Source organism: Erythrolamprus reginae, chromosome 2 (assembly GCF_031021105.1).
Source record: "Erythrolamprus reginae isolate rEryReg1 chromosome 2, rEryReg1.hap1, whole genome shotgun sequence".
NCBI classification, from domain to species: domain Eukaryota; kingdom Metazoa; phylum Chordata; class Lepidosauria; order Squamata; family Dipsadidae; genus Erythrolamprus; species Erythrolamprus reginae.
The window spans coordinates 94,778,564-94,794,096 of NC_091951.1; the positions used below are offsets into that span (position 1 = coordinate 94,778,564).

The window sequence follows — 15,533 nt, forward strand, 5'->3', positions numbered from 1 at the left end:
GCCTTGCAATAAATATATGGTTCTCATTTGACTCAAAATTTCCCATAGATACGAGCACAGTGAGTGAAATTTCCTAGGATCTATGCTTATAGTTCTGCAGAATTTCGTGAGGTTAAGTAAGTCTCAGATCTATGAAAGTTCAGCCACACTGGTTGGGAATTCTAAGAGTTGTAACTCCTAACAAAGCTAGATAGTGCTCAGATTGGGAAGCCCAGATTAAGCACTTGGCAGAAGAAATTGCTCAGGTAGATAGTTAAAGATACGTCATGTAAAAGGACACTGAAAAGAGACCCCAGTTGAAATACACAGCTGTAGACTGTCACACCAAGACATTTTCAGTTACTGGATCTCAAGCACAAGAGTCCTCAGCCCTGTTCTATCAGCAATGAGCTGCCTGCTCCTGACCCTGTATTGGCAATGCTGATGAAAATAATGACTTAGTGTTTTGTATTCCTTTCCTCTTCCTCCTTTCATTGGCTTGTTTCCAGACCCTGCCTTATAGTCCTGTTCGAAAACAGCAGTCCAACCTATGGCTGTGCTGCCCTCACAAAGGGCCACATACATCTTGCAATGCATTGTGGGAGACATGGGGGGGGAGGGGTGTTTGGAGGGCTTCACAGTTCATCTATTTATATTGATGCCTTCTGAAGCGCATTTTGTAACTAATTGAAAAATACAAGTCTGGTGAATTCAATTGATCCAATATGAAAAGTGAATTGGTATCTTTCAGGGGAAAGCCTGCAACAGCCATCCGTCCTCTCTCTCTCTCTCTCTCTCTCTCTCTCTCTCTCTCTCTCTTTCTTTCTCTCTCTCTCTTTCTCTCTCTCTCTTTCTTTCTTTCTTTTTATCCAGACCAAAGGAGATTTAAAAGTTCACGGAGACATAAAACACTATACTATTCTCTAGAAGGTAGATATAAAATATGCAATTATATTTGGGTAGAATTCCTTGCCTAGAACTTATTAATATATTAAAGGTATGCTGCCTTTATCCACATCGCAGGAGACTATGTTGCTGAGTTCACACATTCGGGCTCTATACACTAATGTGTAAATATGAAGGGTGTAAGTAACATGCACACACCTGCAAAGAACCATCCTGAATTGTGGCAAACTCAACTCTGAATTTCAACTCCAACAGAAGCCTCAGCCTGTGTTTTTTTCTTGCCTTTGAATGAATCTAAATGGTACAAAACTATTCACATGTTTTTTTATGTATTACACACTATTGTTGACTATTGTTTAGTCTGCTATAGAGAGGCCTGTTGAAAGTAATGAAGATAATCTTAATGGAGGTAGGCAAGATCATTTATTGTTAACCAAAGGTAAAACATTTTAAGTCTACAACAAGCAGAAAATATGAGAAAGGCTCAGATGGATGCCACCCTAATTCACATAAATGTAAAGAGGAGAAGGGGCACAGCACAATGAGATTTTTGTCAGCCCCCACCCTCCCATAGACTAGAGCAGGAATCAATTCCACGGGAAGCTAATACTATTTTTATTGATAATAGCTGTACCAACAGAGTCTTGTAAATCTAATTATGCTGTACTTCCTCTCATACTTACGTGAATTAGGAGCTATATGCAGCACAAAGTCCAATAGTATTTATCTTCCCATTCATTTGAGCCTTATTCTTAGTAACTTGTGCTGACATACCAATGATCAATATAAGCACAAAGGTTGCAATTTACAAATGATTGCAAATATATTTTCTTTTTTTTAGCGAACTGGTCTATGTTTCGCTTTGGAAATATCACAATTATTTTCATTCTGGTCAAAGCAAGATCTTGCTCTTCCATTGTGGCTATGGCTATTAAGGCCAGCAAGTTCCTCCTTTTTTCTTTTTCTTATTTTTTAAAATCTTTGCTTGGCAATTGGCATGATTTTATATTCCTAGAAAATTTGGGGGACAGGGGGTTGTTTTCATTTTTTTTAGTTAAGCCATTAATTTAGAATAAATTCTTCTGTGGCAGTCAATTATATATGTTTGCGGTCTTGCTGCCAAGTCTAGAGTGTTAATTATTGCTAAATGTTGTGGCGCCATAGGGATTGTGATTAGAGTGCCAATGAGCCTGGCAGAGGTTGATGTTTGCAGATTGGATTGACTAGAAGAGAAGATAATGAAGGATTTGTTAGGAGTTGAAGATATGGACAAATTACTTAGTCCTGATCTTAATGAATTAGCCTCACAGTGATCCTTAATTTTTTTTAAAATATTATTACTTTTTAATGCCAAAATTAATCCAGATTAAAGTAATACCCATCATATGATTATGGATGAACAGATGAAACTGATATGCATCCTGTAGCATTTTCAATAAAAGAGATAATGAACATATTCCATTTAAATAGTTTGTAGTGGAATGCTTCTTTCTGGAGCAATGTAGGGTTGCAGAAAAGAAGAACATGATCCAAAATTATTTCTTTGTTAAAAAAATATGCTTCCTAAGTATTATTTTTTGTTATTTTAAAGAGCAGCATGAATATTTTTTTAAAATATAAATAAATCAGGAGAGCAAACCATACCACGTTTGTTTTCACTTTTCAGTCTGTTAGAAGCAGATTGGAAATTATGTCTTTTCTTCTGAAACATTGAAAACAGTGCATGAAAATCCCTGCATTGGCCTGAATTTTTGTTTCTTGCAGAAACAAAAATATCCTCACCCTCCTCTCAAATCAAAAAGGAAAGAAAAGAAAACACAATAGCCAGATAAAATCCAATTACAAACATTAGGTGGTTATCATTTGCAATATTATTGAATCCCAATACATTCCTTTTGATGCTTCCTTAAATATTGGTTATGAACCTATGAGCTATCCAGAAAAAAGTTCAACTAAGTTATGCCCGGATTAAAATTATGGTTTTTAAAAATTGTATCAAGATCCCAAGGGAATTATGGGTTTGAGGTTATTCTCTGAAAGACACATAAAAGCATAGAAAGCCGTCTAAATTGAAGCTATCGGTAAATCTGATCAAGTAGAAAATTGGATGCACTGTTTTGGTTGGATCAGATTTTTTGGGACTTACAGTGATACCTCAACTTACGAACCCCTCTTCATACGAACTTTTCATGATACGAACCCAGTGTTTAAGATTTTTTTGCCTCTTATTCCGAACTATTTTCACCTTACGAACCCGAGCAGCCGCCGAGATTTCCCTGAGGCTCCTCGATTCCCTTCATTTTTGCCAGCGATGCTTTGAATCCCAGCGACAAACTCCCCCCTTCAAAACTGCATGGGGAAAAGACTCATGGAGCTCAAGAGAGGAGAAAGGTGTGGGGAAAATGAGCAGAACGGGGTGAGCAAAAACAGGAGGGAAAGACCCATGGAGCTCAAGAGAGGCTCTTTTCGCATTGCTTCGTTAGGACTGCCACCTCTTGCCACCTCTCGCTGTCCCTCCCCCCACTCCGTTCACCTCAGCTTCGTCTGCCCTCAGCTTCGTCTGCCTTAATGTTTTGGATTCTTCTAATGGGCTTGCACGCATTATTGGCTTTTCCATTGATTCCTATGGGAAACATTGTTTCATCTTACGAACTTTTCACCTTTTGAACCTCGTCCTGGAACCAATTAAGTTCGTAAGACGAGGTATTATGTATTTCAGTCTGAATGTTGGACAGAAGCAAAAGAGAATCAGTAAGTTATAGATGTTGATACTCCATCAGTAACCATTGACAGCAGTAACAGTGGTATAGTTCCGAATCACTTTTCTAGATTAAAAGCTGAATAAATTGCTATGCATTGCTTTTTCCCCCTATCTCATAAATTGGTTTCAGAAATGGTCCTGGCAATCATTTTCTGTGAAAATTGGCCAAGGAGATTCCACAGGATTTCATTTTGCTTACCATACTTATAAGAATTACACGAAAGTGCTGCACGAGATAATTCAAGGACTTGAAGCACAGTCACAGCACTGTGATGATTGCACTCAGTTCTTTTGTTTCTCATGGCATCATTTATGGCACAGGCTTTCATCGATTATTCCTAGAGGTCAGGAATGAAACAGATAAAGATAATACATAATTCAACGGAAAATGGCAATGCTATTGGACAGATGTCCCGTAAGTGTAGAGGGCATGTCAATTCTAGTTTTAAAAATTTGTTTCTCATAAAAATAAAATTTTAGAGGAATTCATCCATTTTAGCAAGGTCACTTGGCAGAAGCAATGATAAAGATGTTTAGCTTATCTTAGTTTAGCTTAGTTTAGTTATGTTTTAGAGGCCACTAAAGCATATCTTAAATTGAGTTTCTAATCCTACTCAATTAAGATACGTCTGGGTAGAACATATATATATATATTTCATTGAGGGCCACACCAGGGTTGTATTTGACCTCAGTGGTCTGGGGTGAGCATGGGCAGGGTGGGCATGCCCACTTTGACATAACTTGTGTGGGGGCACCTGTGGCCCGAATGCTCTGCCAGGTAAAATGGGCTCCCAGGCATAGTTCCCTCTAAGCTGAGCAGTGAGCAATCGCTCACTTAAAAATCATCATCAACTCAGAGTTTTCCAAACCTGCCCAGAAGCCGAGAGGGAAAGAGTGAGAGGGAAGGAGAGAGAAAGGAAGAGAGGGAGAGAGAGAAACAGATAGAAAAAAGAGAGGAAGGAAAAGAGAAAGAAAAAGAATGGGAGTAAGGAAGAGAGAAAGAAATTCAAAATCTAGTTTGAAACTAGCTCAACTATTTAAGTGGCATTTTGATATTGATAGAGTTGCCCTATTATGAGCTCACTGTTATAGACACACAGTGCAGTATTTTATTTTGAAATTCTCTGAGGCAAAACAGGGTGGGTTTTTTATTTGTTTGTTTGTTTGTTTGCTTGCTTGTTTGTTTATTTATTTATTGTTTCTGTGCTGCCCAGTCCCGAAGGGACTGCCGCTCAGACACTATACTTTTCCGCCCACCCCAAAAAAAAATTAGAGGGAACACTGCTCCCAGGATCCTTTTTTGACTGGGACAGCCTCCTGCAACCTTCTGCCAGTGAAAATGGAGCTCGGGAGGGCCACATACAGCCCTTGCAAACTCTGTTTTCGGCTGAGGTGGCCTCCTGCGATCCTCTGCCGACAAAAACGGAGCATGAAAGAGCTGTACACGGCCTTCCCACACTCTGTGTTTGCTCACATAGGCTGCTCCTTCTCTGTTTCCAGGACAGCTCTGCAGGCTAGATCTACACGCTCCATAGGCCGAATCTGGCTCACGGACCTGGAGTTTGACAACCCTGATATATAGGATAATTTTATAAAACACTAATTCCAATAAAGTATAACAATACTTCCTGTCCTTTTTTTCTCTTTTCCTATAACAATAGAAATTCAGGACATTGGGATTCTTCTATCTCTGTTTCATGCCGCAAGATTTCTTCTCTTTTTTGAATAGTGAGAATTAAATGTGAGGAAACTTGCAAATTTTCAGAACATGGTAACATCTGGCAAGTATTTAAGGAATGCACCAAAAGTTTACTGGAAATTAATCAGCTCGTAGAAAACCAAATAACAAAATGAAAAACATTTGTAATGTACAGATTACAGTATAGGGATTATTACTTTTCTGGAAAACACTAGATCATTTTCAACACCTGCACCATTACTAGTGAGTACCATTTGCATGTGCTTGTGCTAATTGTGTTAAATATACCTTTGGTCCTATTTTGCTGTTCCAGGGTTATAATTTAAGCGAACCATTTATTTATTTACTTACTTACTTACTCATTTACGCGTTCATTCAATTCATATTTCAGCTTTTCTTGGGGAGCTCATGGTAGTTTAATTTCCATTTTCCCAAGAAATGTCCCTGTGGTTTTCTCTGCTCCTAATAGAACACTTTATCCCAATAACATACCTGTTCCTCATTTTAATAAATAACCATTTTCTGGTTTAAAATGTACAATATGTTTCTTTATATCCCACTTTTATTATTTTTACAAGGTGGTAAACATACTAATGCTCCTTCTTCCTCTTATTTTACCCGCAGTAGCATCCCTGTGAGGTGAGTTGGGCTGAGAGAGAAAGTTTTTTTTATTTTCAAAGTCACCACCAACCAGCCTTCATGCTTAAGGCAAGACTTAGAACTCATAGTCTCCTGGTTTCTATCCTGGTACCTTAACTATCAGAGCTCAATAGTCTTTTGGAATATTGACCGTGTTTAATGCTTCACAGTTGACTTGATTACGTGAGTTACTTCTATGGAATTCAGAAGGCTGTTGCACATTCTAACCAAGGCAGGGATGGCTGTTGCAATGCTGTGCGAATTCTATTAAGTAAAGACAGCAGCTGCACTCTCTACAATGCATTGTGTTTTACCTCTAGCTATGGGTAAGTCTTTGGTTGGACTGTCTTCATAAAGGACCCTGGTTTGGCCATGTTGATGCCTGAAAAATAATTTTTCTTAGAAAATATTGTTTTAGTAATTCTCTTTTTTGTATGAGCAGAGCATGTGATTTCTTTTCTTTGTAATTTCATAATAAGAGAGAGATATCCACATGACCTACTAAACATACATATATGTGTGTGTGTTTATATATATATATATATGTATGAAGATATATATGTTTGTAGGTATAATTATATATAGTCCCAAATCAATATTTATATATACATATATATATACAATCTGCCAAATATATTTAATTACATATTATGGATTTTTAATTATATATGATTAACTCTCCAAATCCATTCAACGTTGGCAACTTATTGGCTATAACTTTCTTCTGATGTGACTTGAGCACCCAAAGTGTATTCTCTCCTTTCTCTCTTGTTAAAAAAAACGAGCCAGTGGTTTTGCCTCTTCTGTTTATTCCTGTCTCTTTTCTCTTTCTCTCTCCTTCGGCCCCATTTCCTCTTGCTCTGGCTCTGTCATCTTCTGAAACCGAAGCTGCCTTCTTCCCTCATTTCAACTCCCCACCGCATAATGTTACCTTTCTGTTGCAGATTTTGAATACCTGCTGCCAAACAGCTTTGAGTCCGAGGGACATGTATTCATTGCTCCAAGGTAGCTTTGTGTGTGAGCTTGCTGAGGTGTCCATTTAACCACCAATCCTGGGAGTGGTTCAACTCCCCTTCCCCAACCCTTTTTCCGTCCCTGCCACACCTTCAGATATCCATCACTCCTGACCCCCCCTTTGGAATTGATACACCTCCTCATTGTGCCAATGTCTTGATCATTTCTCCCCTTTTTTTGTGTGTGTCTGTCGTCTGCCTGTGTGCCAGTCTCGGGGACTATGATTGCCGCCACCTACACTACATTGTGCTACCATTGGCGGCTGGCAGCATAGCTGTCCCACCTTCTGTTCACTCACCTACATAAGAAGAATATATATGTGGGTATGGCTGCATATGAGACACATATGTAGCACACATATATAGGTATAGTTTCTGAAAATCCTCAAAAAACCCAAACAAACAAACCAGTAGACAACCATGTTTTCAATCCTATTGAGATCATGTAAGGAGGAATTCCACCAAAACATCTCTAAATTTCCCCAGCTTAAGAAATCGTATTGAACATGGCTACTTTTATTGTGATAGCTGTAACAGTAGAAGTCTTGCAAGTCTGAAGAATGGGCTCCCACTTCCTTACTTTATCTTTGTGTGAACTCAGAAGGGGCTTGTCTGAGATGTTTCCTTATGTTATTTCCAAATTCCATAAATAAATAATTCTAGTTAGGTTTACGGGCAACACAACATCAACCCACATCTCATAAACTGGTGATACGTTTGGCATCCAGATGAAATTATAATGGCCACTGTTTGTGATAATCATTTGCAATGGTGAAATCTATTTGGATCCTTCAATCATAGAAGGTCAAATACAAATAATGATGGAGCTCCTACCATACTTCTTTAGAAGAGAAAAAATCTGAGTCTCAGGAAAGCATACCATGCTGTGGGGGGGTGGGGGTGGAAACCCCTTCTACTCAGACTTTTAAAGATGCAGTAAACTGGGCATCTTCTGGTAACTCAGGCTCCAATCACCATATATATATGGAAAGAAAATGGAAGAAATGCCATTTTAATAGCCTTTATCATAAATTCAGCTTTATAATGCAATGGATATGTGAAATTCCAACATTTTTTTAAACAGCTACGACATGTATTAATCCTAAAAGCAATCCTATATTTAGAGGTATTCCGTGAACTTTACTCCCAGGTAAGTATTTATAGGATTGCAGTCTTAAAAATGCATGAGACATTTACAAGGTGTTTTTTTTTTAAAAAAAAAATTGGGATGAGGAAACTCTATCTCTCCATATAATGCTGAACCAATCCAAACAGCACCATCCTGTCCTCGTTTTATTGAGCAGGGTTGCTTAGAAACTAGCGTTCAACTACACTCCTTTCCTTTTTGGTTTGAAACTTTTCACTGCTTTTCAAGCCAAAAAAGAAAAGTCCAGTTGCCATGATTCAAGTTTCAGATTACTCTACCTGGATGAATGAAGAAGTATATCTTATATTCTTAAATTCTGTTGATTCTAGTTTAGCAATTTCAGTGAATGGGCTTCACTGACAATTGTTGCATTCAGTTCTTTGCATTTGGAGTTGATACTACACAAGGAGAGGTACAAAATTCCTAGTTTTTCATCATTTAGGGTTACCAAATCTGGGGTACAAAAATCCAGATAGGCCCTTTTCTTCTAAAGTGTGTTTCTTTGCTGTCATCATTTACTGGGTATCTGAATTTATGAACTCCTGATGTGATCACCCTACTATCATTTCTAATGGGCACTTTTTTCTGCACTGAACACTGTCCAGCACAGAAATACATAGAAATTTCTCTGTGACATTTTATAAATCATGGATAACAGTTTATGTTCAAATTTTTATGTTTTAAGATTTTTGGGAGAAAATGTCCCTTTTTCTGTATAGATGCATAGATAGTCATAAAATAAAAGGGAAATACTTTTTATTATCCTGCAGCCTTTCCCAACCCGATTCCTTTTATATTTGTTGGACCACACCTCCCCCCAGTGGCAACTAAGATGACCAATACCCCTATTGTCAGTTCTACATGAGGTGTCATGCAGTCCATTGGAAGCTATCAGAAGTCAAGAAATGCAGATTTATGATTGATTATTTCAGAACAAACAGGCTTCAGTTCTAGCAAGCATTCGTTCCTAGTTATTACTTATGACATTTCTTTAATTCCAGCTACACTATTTATTAGCCTTTCAGCCCCAATAATGCTTGGCAATGTGCGGTGAAGTCTCCTCATTACTAATGTGGCCAATAGTCCATGGTAATTTTCAGAAACCATATATCACTGATAATTTATTTGTGGGTGTGCAAGCACATATCTGTGTACATATCTGTGTAGATACATAGGTGGATAAAATATTGTGTATATGTATCTTTTTCAATAATATATATATATACATACAGTATATATATGTAGCTCTTCAAGAAGCAAAATAAACTGGGCGGCCCAAGATTTTATGTTGCATTAACATTCAGTGATTTTTAAAAATCGAAAGGTTATTAAAGCTAAATAAACTTGTATTTTATTTTTATGAAAAAGCTGTTACAAACTGGTTGACCGTCAAATCTTATCCAGATACTCTACAGAATATATTTAAGTTGCTTCTGCTTTCATACACATTCATCTTGTTGGACCTAGCAAATGAGATGTATACGGGACCTGTTACTTGGTTCAAACTCATTAACTTTCTGTTTGAACCAACCTTTTAAAGGGACTTACTGATTTTTTGCCAAAGATGTCTATGCAACATAGCTAAGTAGTTTCATCTACAGAATGTATTCCATTTATACATGGACAGATTTTTGCGTTGAACTACTTTTTGTTATAGATGCACAAATTACACCGATCGCTATCTCCTTAGCTGTTAAAAGATAAAGGGTACTATCATCTTTTACATCTGACCATATGGTGAGATGTCCCATGTGACATTTGTCATGAACCCAGAAAAATCACATTCTAAATTGCAGTCTCTATCCTGTCCTAAATTATTTCTTAATATTTAATTCTGAAAGCTACAGAGATGCACACACACAATTTCCAACTCCAGACCTTGGTAACTGGCAATGCAAAACTAGACCATGCAAACGTCATTGCTTCGGTTGAATAAAAATTCCCAAAGATAATGGCAAGTGGTGATGGGAACAAGCCTAGTATTGTTATACATCGTTGCAATTCACAATGGTCTATATCTGCAAATGCATGGACTCACAGCAAGGTACAATCTTACATACAGGTTAACCCATTAAAAAGACTGAGCTGATAAATAGGTTAATATATAAAGCATAGTACTGCACATGCCTATACTCTTGCATGCAAATGCCAGCACCTATCTTGTCTAAATGAAGGGTACAGATATGTCTACAGTTTCAATATGTGTCTGTAGCAGTATTTTGATACATAATCTTGGAGTAAAGCATGGCTGCCCATCCTGTTTTCTATTGCTATGGTGAAGAGTGATCTACTGTGACTGTCCTGAAAATCTCTGGGCATTGTGGAATCTTGTTTTGTTCCACAAGTAAGCCAGATCTTTAGTGTTTTCTCTCATATATCCCTCTTCCACACTTTCCTATCTTGTCCCACACTTTCTCAAAAAAGTGGAGTTTTGCAGAAGAAACATTTTTCATATTTAATATGAAGTCAACTAAAGATGGGTGACTTTTATCCTCCTCCACTCCACCCCAAAAAATCAAAAAGAAAAGAATAATGACACCTATTTTAATTATTGGGTTGGACTGTGACCACAATAAATGAAGAGATCATATCTAATGAGAGCATATGGTAAGTTTCGCAATAGGTGATGAAATAGGTACGGATTTACTAGAATTAGCAACTTTGGCCTTAGACTCTTTTGAGGGAAACCAAATTCTGTGTCAAAACATTATAAATAAGAGAATCTTCTACTCTTTTCACAAATCATTGAACCTACCTCTTTCCTCTTTTCATTAAGAGAGAGGTAAGTATTTTTATCCCTCATTTAAAATCCCACACCGATCAAAGAGGAAAAGCAAAAACAATGCAGTTGTGCCTCCAGATTGAGCAATTCTTAAGACAGTAAATCAGGCTCCACTCAAACTTATTAACTTGTTGTTTTCTCTGGGATCTTAATTAACCAATGCTCCTGACTACACTTGAATTGGGTTGTCCCAATGGTGTTTTTTTTCAAAAGGCAACTGTATTTTGTTTTTCTTTGAAGATGTTTCGCTTCTCATCAAAGGAGCTTCTTCGGTTCTTTTGAAAAAACATACCTTTGGGGCAATCATAATGGATGACTGAGAATCTCCATAGACATTTGAATTGGGTAGCATCCCTAGTTAAATAGATAGATAGCGCTACGTGCATATAAATAGGCACTTATATATGATTTGGACTACAGTTGTTGCCATGCAAAAACTCAATCATTTAATTAGAATTAGTGTGTTTCATTCAAATTATATCCGCTTAACTCAAGCAATCTATTAAGAAAACCATACATACTATTAAGAAAGATATTTCCTAACCTGAATACATTTTGTAATGCTGCAGCAATCAGATAAGTGGGGGGGAAATTTATCCATCTTCAAATTACTGATTCAACAACTCTTCCTCCAACTTCCATTTTTTTTTCTATTAAAAAAGTAAACTAAAGCTACAACTATATACAGTAGAAAGGAGAGAATGGTTGTGGATTGAATTAGTACACAAAGGAAGAATTAACCTTTTTGTCCGTTTCCTTTCAGTTCTCCTTGGCTTGAACTGATATCACCTAGTGGTGGTTGTTTTTTTAGATATCTGTCATATCATCTTAAATTAACTTTTACTGTTAGAAAACAATTACATGTAGATATGAAAAAAGCAGTGCCATTGTGGAAGCAATGGGCAGAGGTTTCTTTCTGAATTGCAAATATAGTTGTCAAGTCCTATAACAGAATCATCTCGGAAAAGAACCTTTAAAAGATGCTGAAAGTGAATCTAGAAAGGTAGCTGGAATGGTTTTAGTGAGATAGATTTAAGGCTGTATAAATTGACCCATTATATCAAGTAACTGGCACTGCATATACCTTTTAGCTTGGAGATAGCTATTACTTATCTTCATACTTTTAATAGGGTTTATTTGGGGATGCATATAATCTAAATAAAGTGGGCAAGAGATAATAGTCCCATTTAAGATACAGTAAAGAAATTTTCTTTTGTCCCAGATTACCAGTCTCACTTATTCCCTGCCCTCAAATATCAATACTGGAGTGAAAATAATAATAATATTCACAGCTTGAGTTCTGCTGCTCCCTCTAGAGAAGTGGTGAGCTTTTTAGATCCGTATGTTGATCAACTTCCATTACTGACATCAATTACAACTGACTATCCCAGCTTAGAATTCTGTTTCAACAATACCTGGAAATCCACAAGCTCCCCATTGCTGCTCTGAAAAGACCAGATACCATAATATCAAATCTGTATCCTTGGCATCTCACTGAAGAACCTCACAGCTTCTATATGGATCCTCTTTTTTAAAATGTTGCTTTCTTCCCCCTGCGCCCAACATCATTGTGAAAGCTACAGTGAATGTTAGAAGGAAATGGAAAGGAAGGAAATGAGGCTATTTTCCAATACTGGATAAAAATAGAGGGTTTTTTTAAATAAGTAGCACGGTCACGCTTCTATACAAGTGCCATGTTGAAAATCATAGTAAAGACTGATGTCTATAGAAATTCACAAAAGCAGATCAAGAGTTTAATTAAGTTGCAAACCCTGGAGGAATTAAAATAAGCCAGTAAGTTCTTAGAGAAATAGAGTGGCTCAATTATTGCAGAAATCTGAAAATGCAGTGATGCATAGTACTACCCAGTGCTGTGTGCTGTACTTTATGTGGCATTAAGAAACCACTCAGGTGGTGTTTTATGACACCAGTAAATAACAGAAAAGAGTTATGCCACGGGTTTTTTTATATAGCCAAAGGCTTTTTTATATTCCCAAAGGCTTCCTGCTGCATTTTCATAAATTGACTTTGTATTATTTTATAGCCTTCCGGTTACTCTTGAGAGGTGCTGTAACACCAGTGTGAAAAAGGCCAAATAACAGCCTTTCTTAGCAGATTTAGCATAAAACCCCTTCATACAATCGCCCCAACTCTCAAAGTACTCACCAGTACATATTATACAGATATTAGATTTGAAACGTACTAGATTCTTACACGTACTTCTTTCTCTACCCATCTATAGATTGAAGACATCTATAAAAGTAAAGGTCCGGTAGCCCTAAATATTGATAATGAGATGCACACTGAATGCAAAAAATCATATTTCTGAGCAAAGAGGGTGGTGGTGAGGATTTGACTCATTAAATAACTCCACATATTTCCCACTTTCATTGTCTTAACCATTCCCAGCTAATTTGAGTAGCTGCTTCACCTGTGCTGAGCACATGATTAGGCCAATTCTGAGAGAAAGAAAACTAACCGCAACTTTTTCATCCTTCCAATCGACAAATCTTCCTCGTAAACCAGAGAATATTGCAAAGACCTCAACCTGTCGGATAACAACACTGAATTCCTGGAAAACTTTATTGCCCTCATGGAAAAGGTGACGCCTGACTCCAAACAATGTAAGTACCCCAAAGGCCTGCGATGGACAGAAAATCTCATCCCAAAGAAGCCTTCAGGTTTTTTGAGTGAGAGAATCCAGGGAAATCCATTACTAAGCAGCAATGGGTTATTAAATAAATCTATTTTTAAAGATAGGGTGAGGCAAAAGTTGCCAAAAATAGGTTATTTAAATAAAGTTTCATGTTTGTTTAAATAAAGTGTTAAGATGTGTTTCTTTTGTAGCTCAGAATTGTTACCTTATGGTAAGGTGGATTTATTCATTCTTTCTTTCATTCATTCATTTTGTCCAATACACAATAATACACAATGAAGGTAATAGAGGGCACCTTCAAGGAAATAGAATTAGAGAAAGAATAGAAGAGAGAGTATAGCATAAAATAATCCATGAGAGAATAGAAAAAATATATAGGGATCATAAAACAAGGATGTAATTTCAACTTTGTAGCAATCCCCAGATTTATTTATTTATTTATTTATTTTATTGGATTTGTATGCCGCCCCTCTCCGTAGACTCGGGGCAGCTAACAACAGTAATAAAAAACATCATGTAAATCAAATACTAAAAACAACTAAAAAACCCTTATTATAAAACTAAGCATCCATACAAACAAACAAACAAACATACCATGCATAAATTATAAAGGCCTAGGGGGAAAGAATGTCTCAATTCCCCCATGCCTGACAACAGAGGTGGGTTTTAAGGAGCTTACGAAAGGCAAGGAGGGTAGGGGTAATTCTAATCTCTGGGGGGAGTTGGTTCCAGAGGGTCAGGGCCGCCACAGAGAAGGCTTTTCCCTTGGGCCCCGCCAAGCGACATTGTTTTGTTGATGGGACCCGGAGAAGGCCCACTCTGTGGGATCTAACCTTTTGCTGGGATTCGTGCGGCAGATGTACTGGATCCCCAACCACTAGGGCCTTTTCTGCAGAATATTCAATTGTGATAGTCTGGCAAAATTGATTAGCCACCACAGTTAGGAGATGTAAAGTACACGTACATTACATGTACATGTATAATAATGTACATGTATAATCAGCTTGCCGAAATGGAATTGATGGGACTTACCTTTTAAAAAGTATGCAGTCATTGGATAATATTGCATTTGATCATAGGTATATGGATTTCTTCAGGCTTGATCTGGCTGGAACCAGGTCACATTTCATCAGAGGCTAAAGCTCTCTGATTTTATGACCATAAAATGTACTTCACAGAAACAAACCCTACATTATATAGCTAGCCTGATTTCTCAGTGTAACTTAGTGCAACTGAAGAAACAAGAAACAAGAGTCATGGTATTCTCTGTCTTTATGGACAAGTATTGATTAAAGTATCCTTTTAGGTCAGGACTGTCAAACTCGCACTTCACTGGTTGGTTGCATTATGCATGGCCACTCCCATGCCTGGTTTAGCAGTGGGGGGAAGTTGTGATACACCACATGACACCGTGATGACACAAGTTTGACACCCCTGCTTTAGGCTCTAAAAGTATGCTTCCCAAGGAAAGTAGTTCAGTCAATCCCCTTCCATATCAGTCAAATATAGATATGTAGTTCTGCCATGTTTATTACACGTGGCCAAAAAAGTATATGAATCTGTGTCTGTGTGCATAAGATACAGAAATACATTATTATTATTATTATTATTATTATTATTATTATTATTATTATTAATTGAATTTATATGCTGCCCCTCTCAGAAGACTCGAGGCAGCATATATTTACCATCTACGAAGAGGGGCGGCATACAAATCTAATAAATAATAAGAAGGGAAAAGGGGGGACATTATCGAAACATTTAAATATGTTAAAGGGTTAAATAAGTTCCAGGAGGGAAGTGTTTTTAATAGGAAAGTGAACACAAGAACAAGGGGGCACAATCTGAGGTTAGTTGGGGGAAAGATCAAAAGCAACATGAGAAAATATTATTTTACTAAAAGAGTAGTAGATCCTTGGAACAAACTTCCAGCAGACCTGGTAGATAAATC

The 15,533-nt window shown here is 37.3% G+C and overlaps 1 protein-coding gene across 1 annotated transcript in view; it reads left to right on the plus strand.

Annotated features, from left to right (window-relative positions):
* Nucleotides 1-15,533, plus strand: part of CACNA2D2 (calcium voltage-gated channel auxiliary subunit alpha2delta 2) — a 731,412-nt gene that overhangs the window by 693,019 nt on the left and 22,860 nt on the right. Inside the window, exons 23-24 of the mRNA XM_070735804.1 lie at nt 6,929-6,989; nt 13,453-13,550. Coding sequence (XP_070591905.1) covers nt 6,929-6,989; nt 13,453-13,550 — 159 coding nt within the window. The remainder of the gene's footprint in view (nt 1-6,928; nt 6,990-13,452; nt 13,551-15,533) is intronic.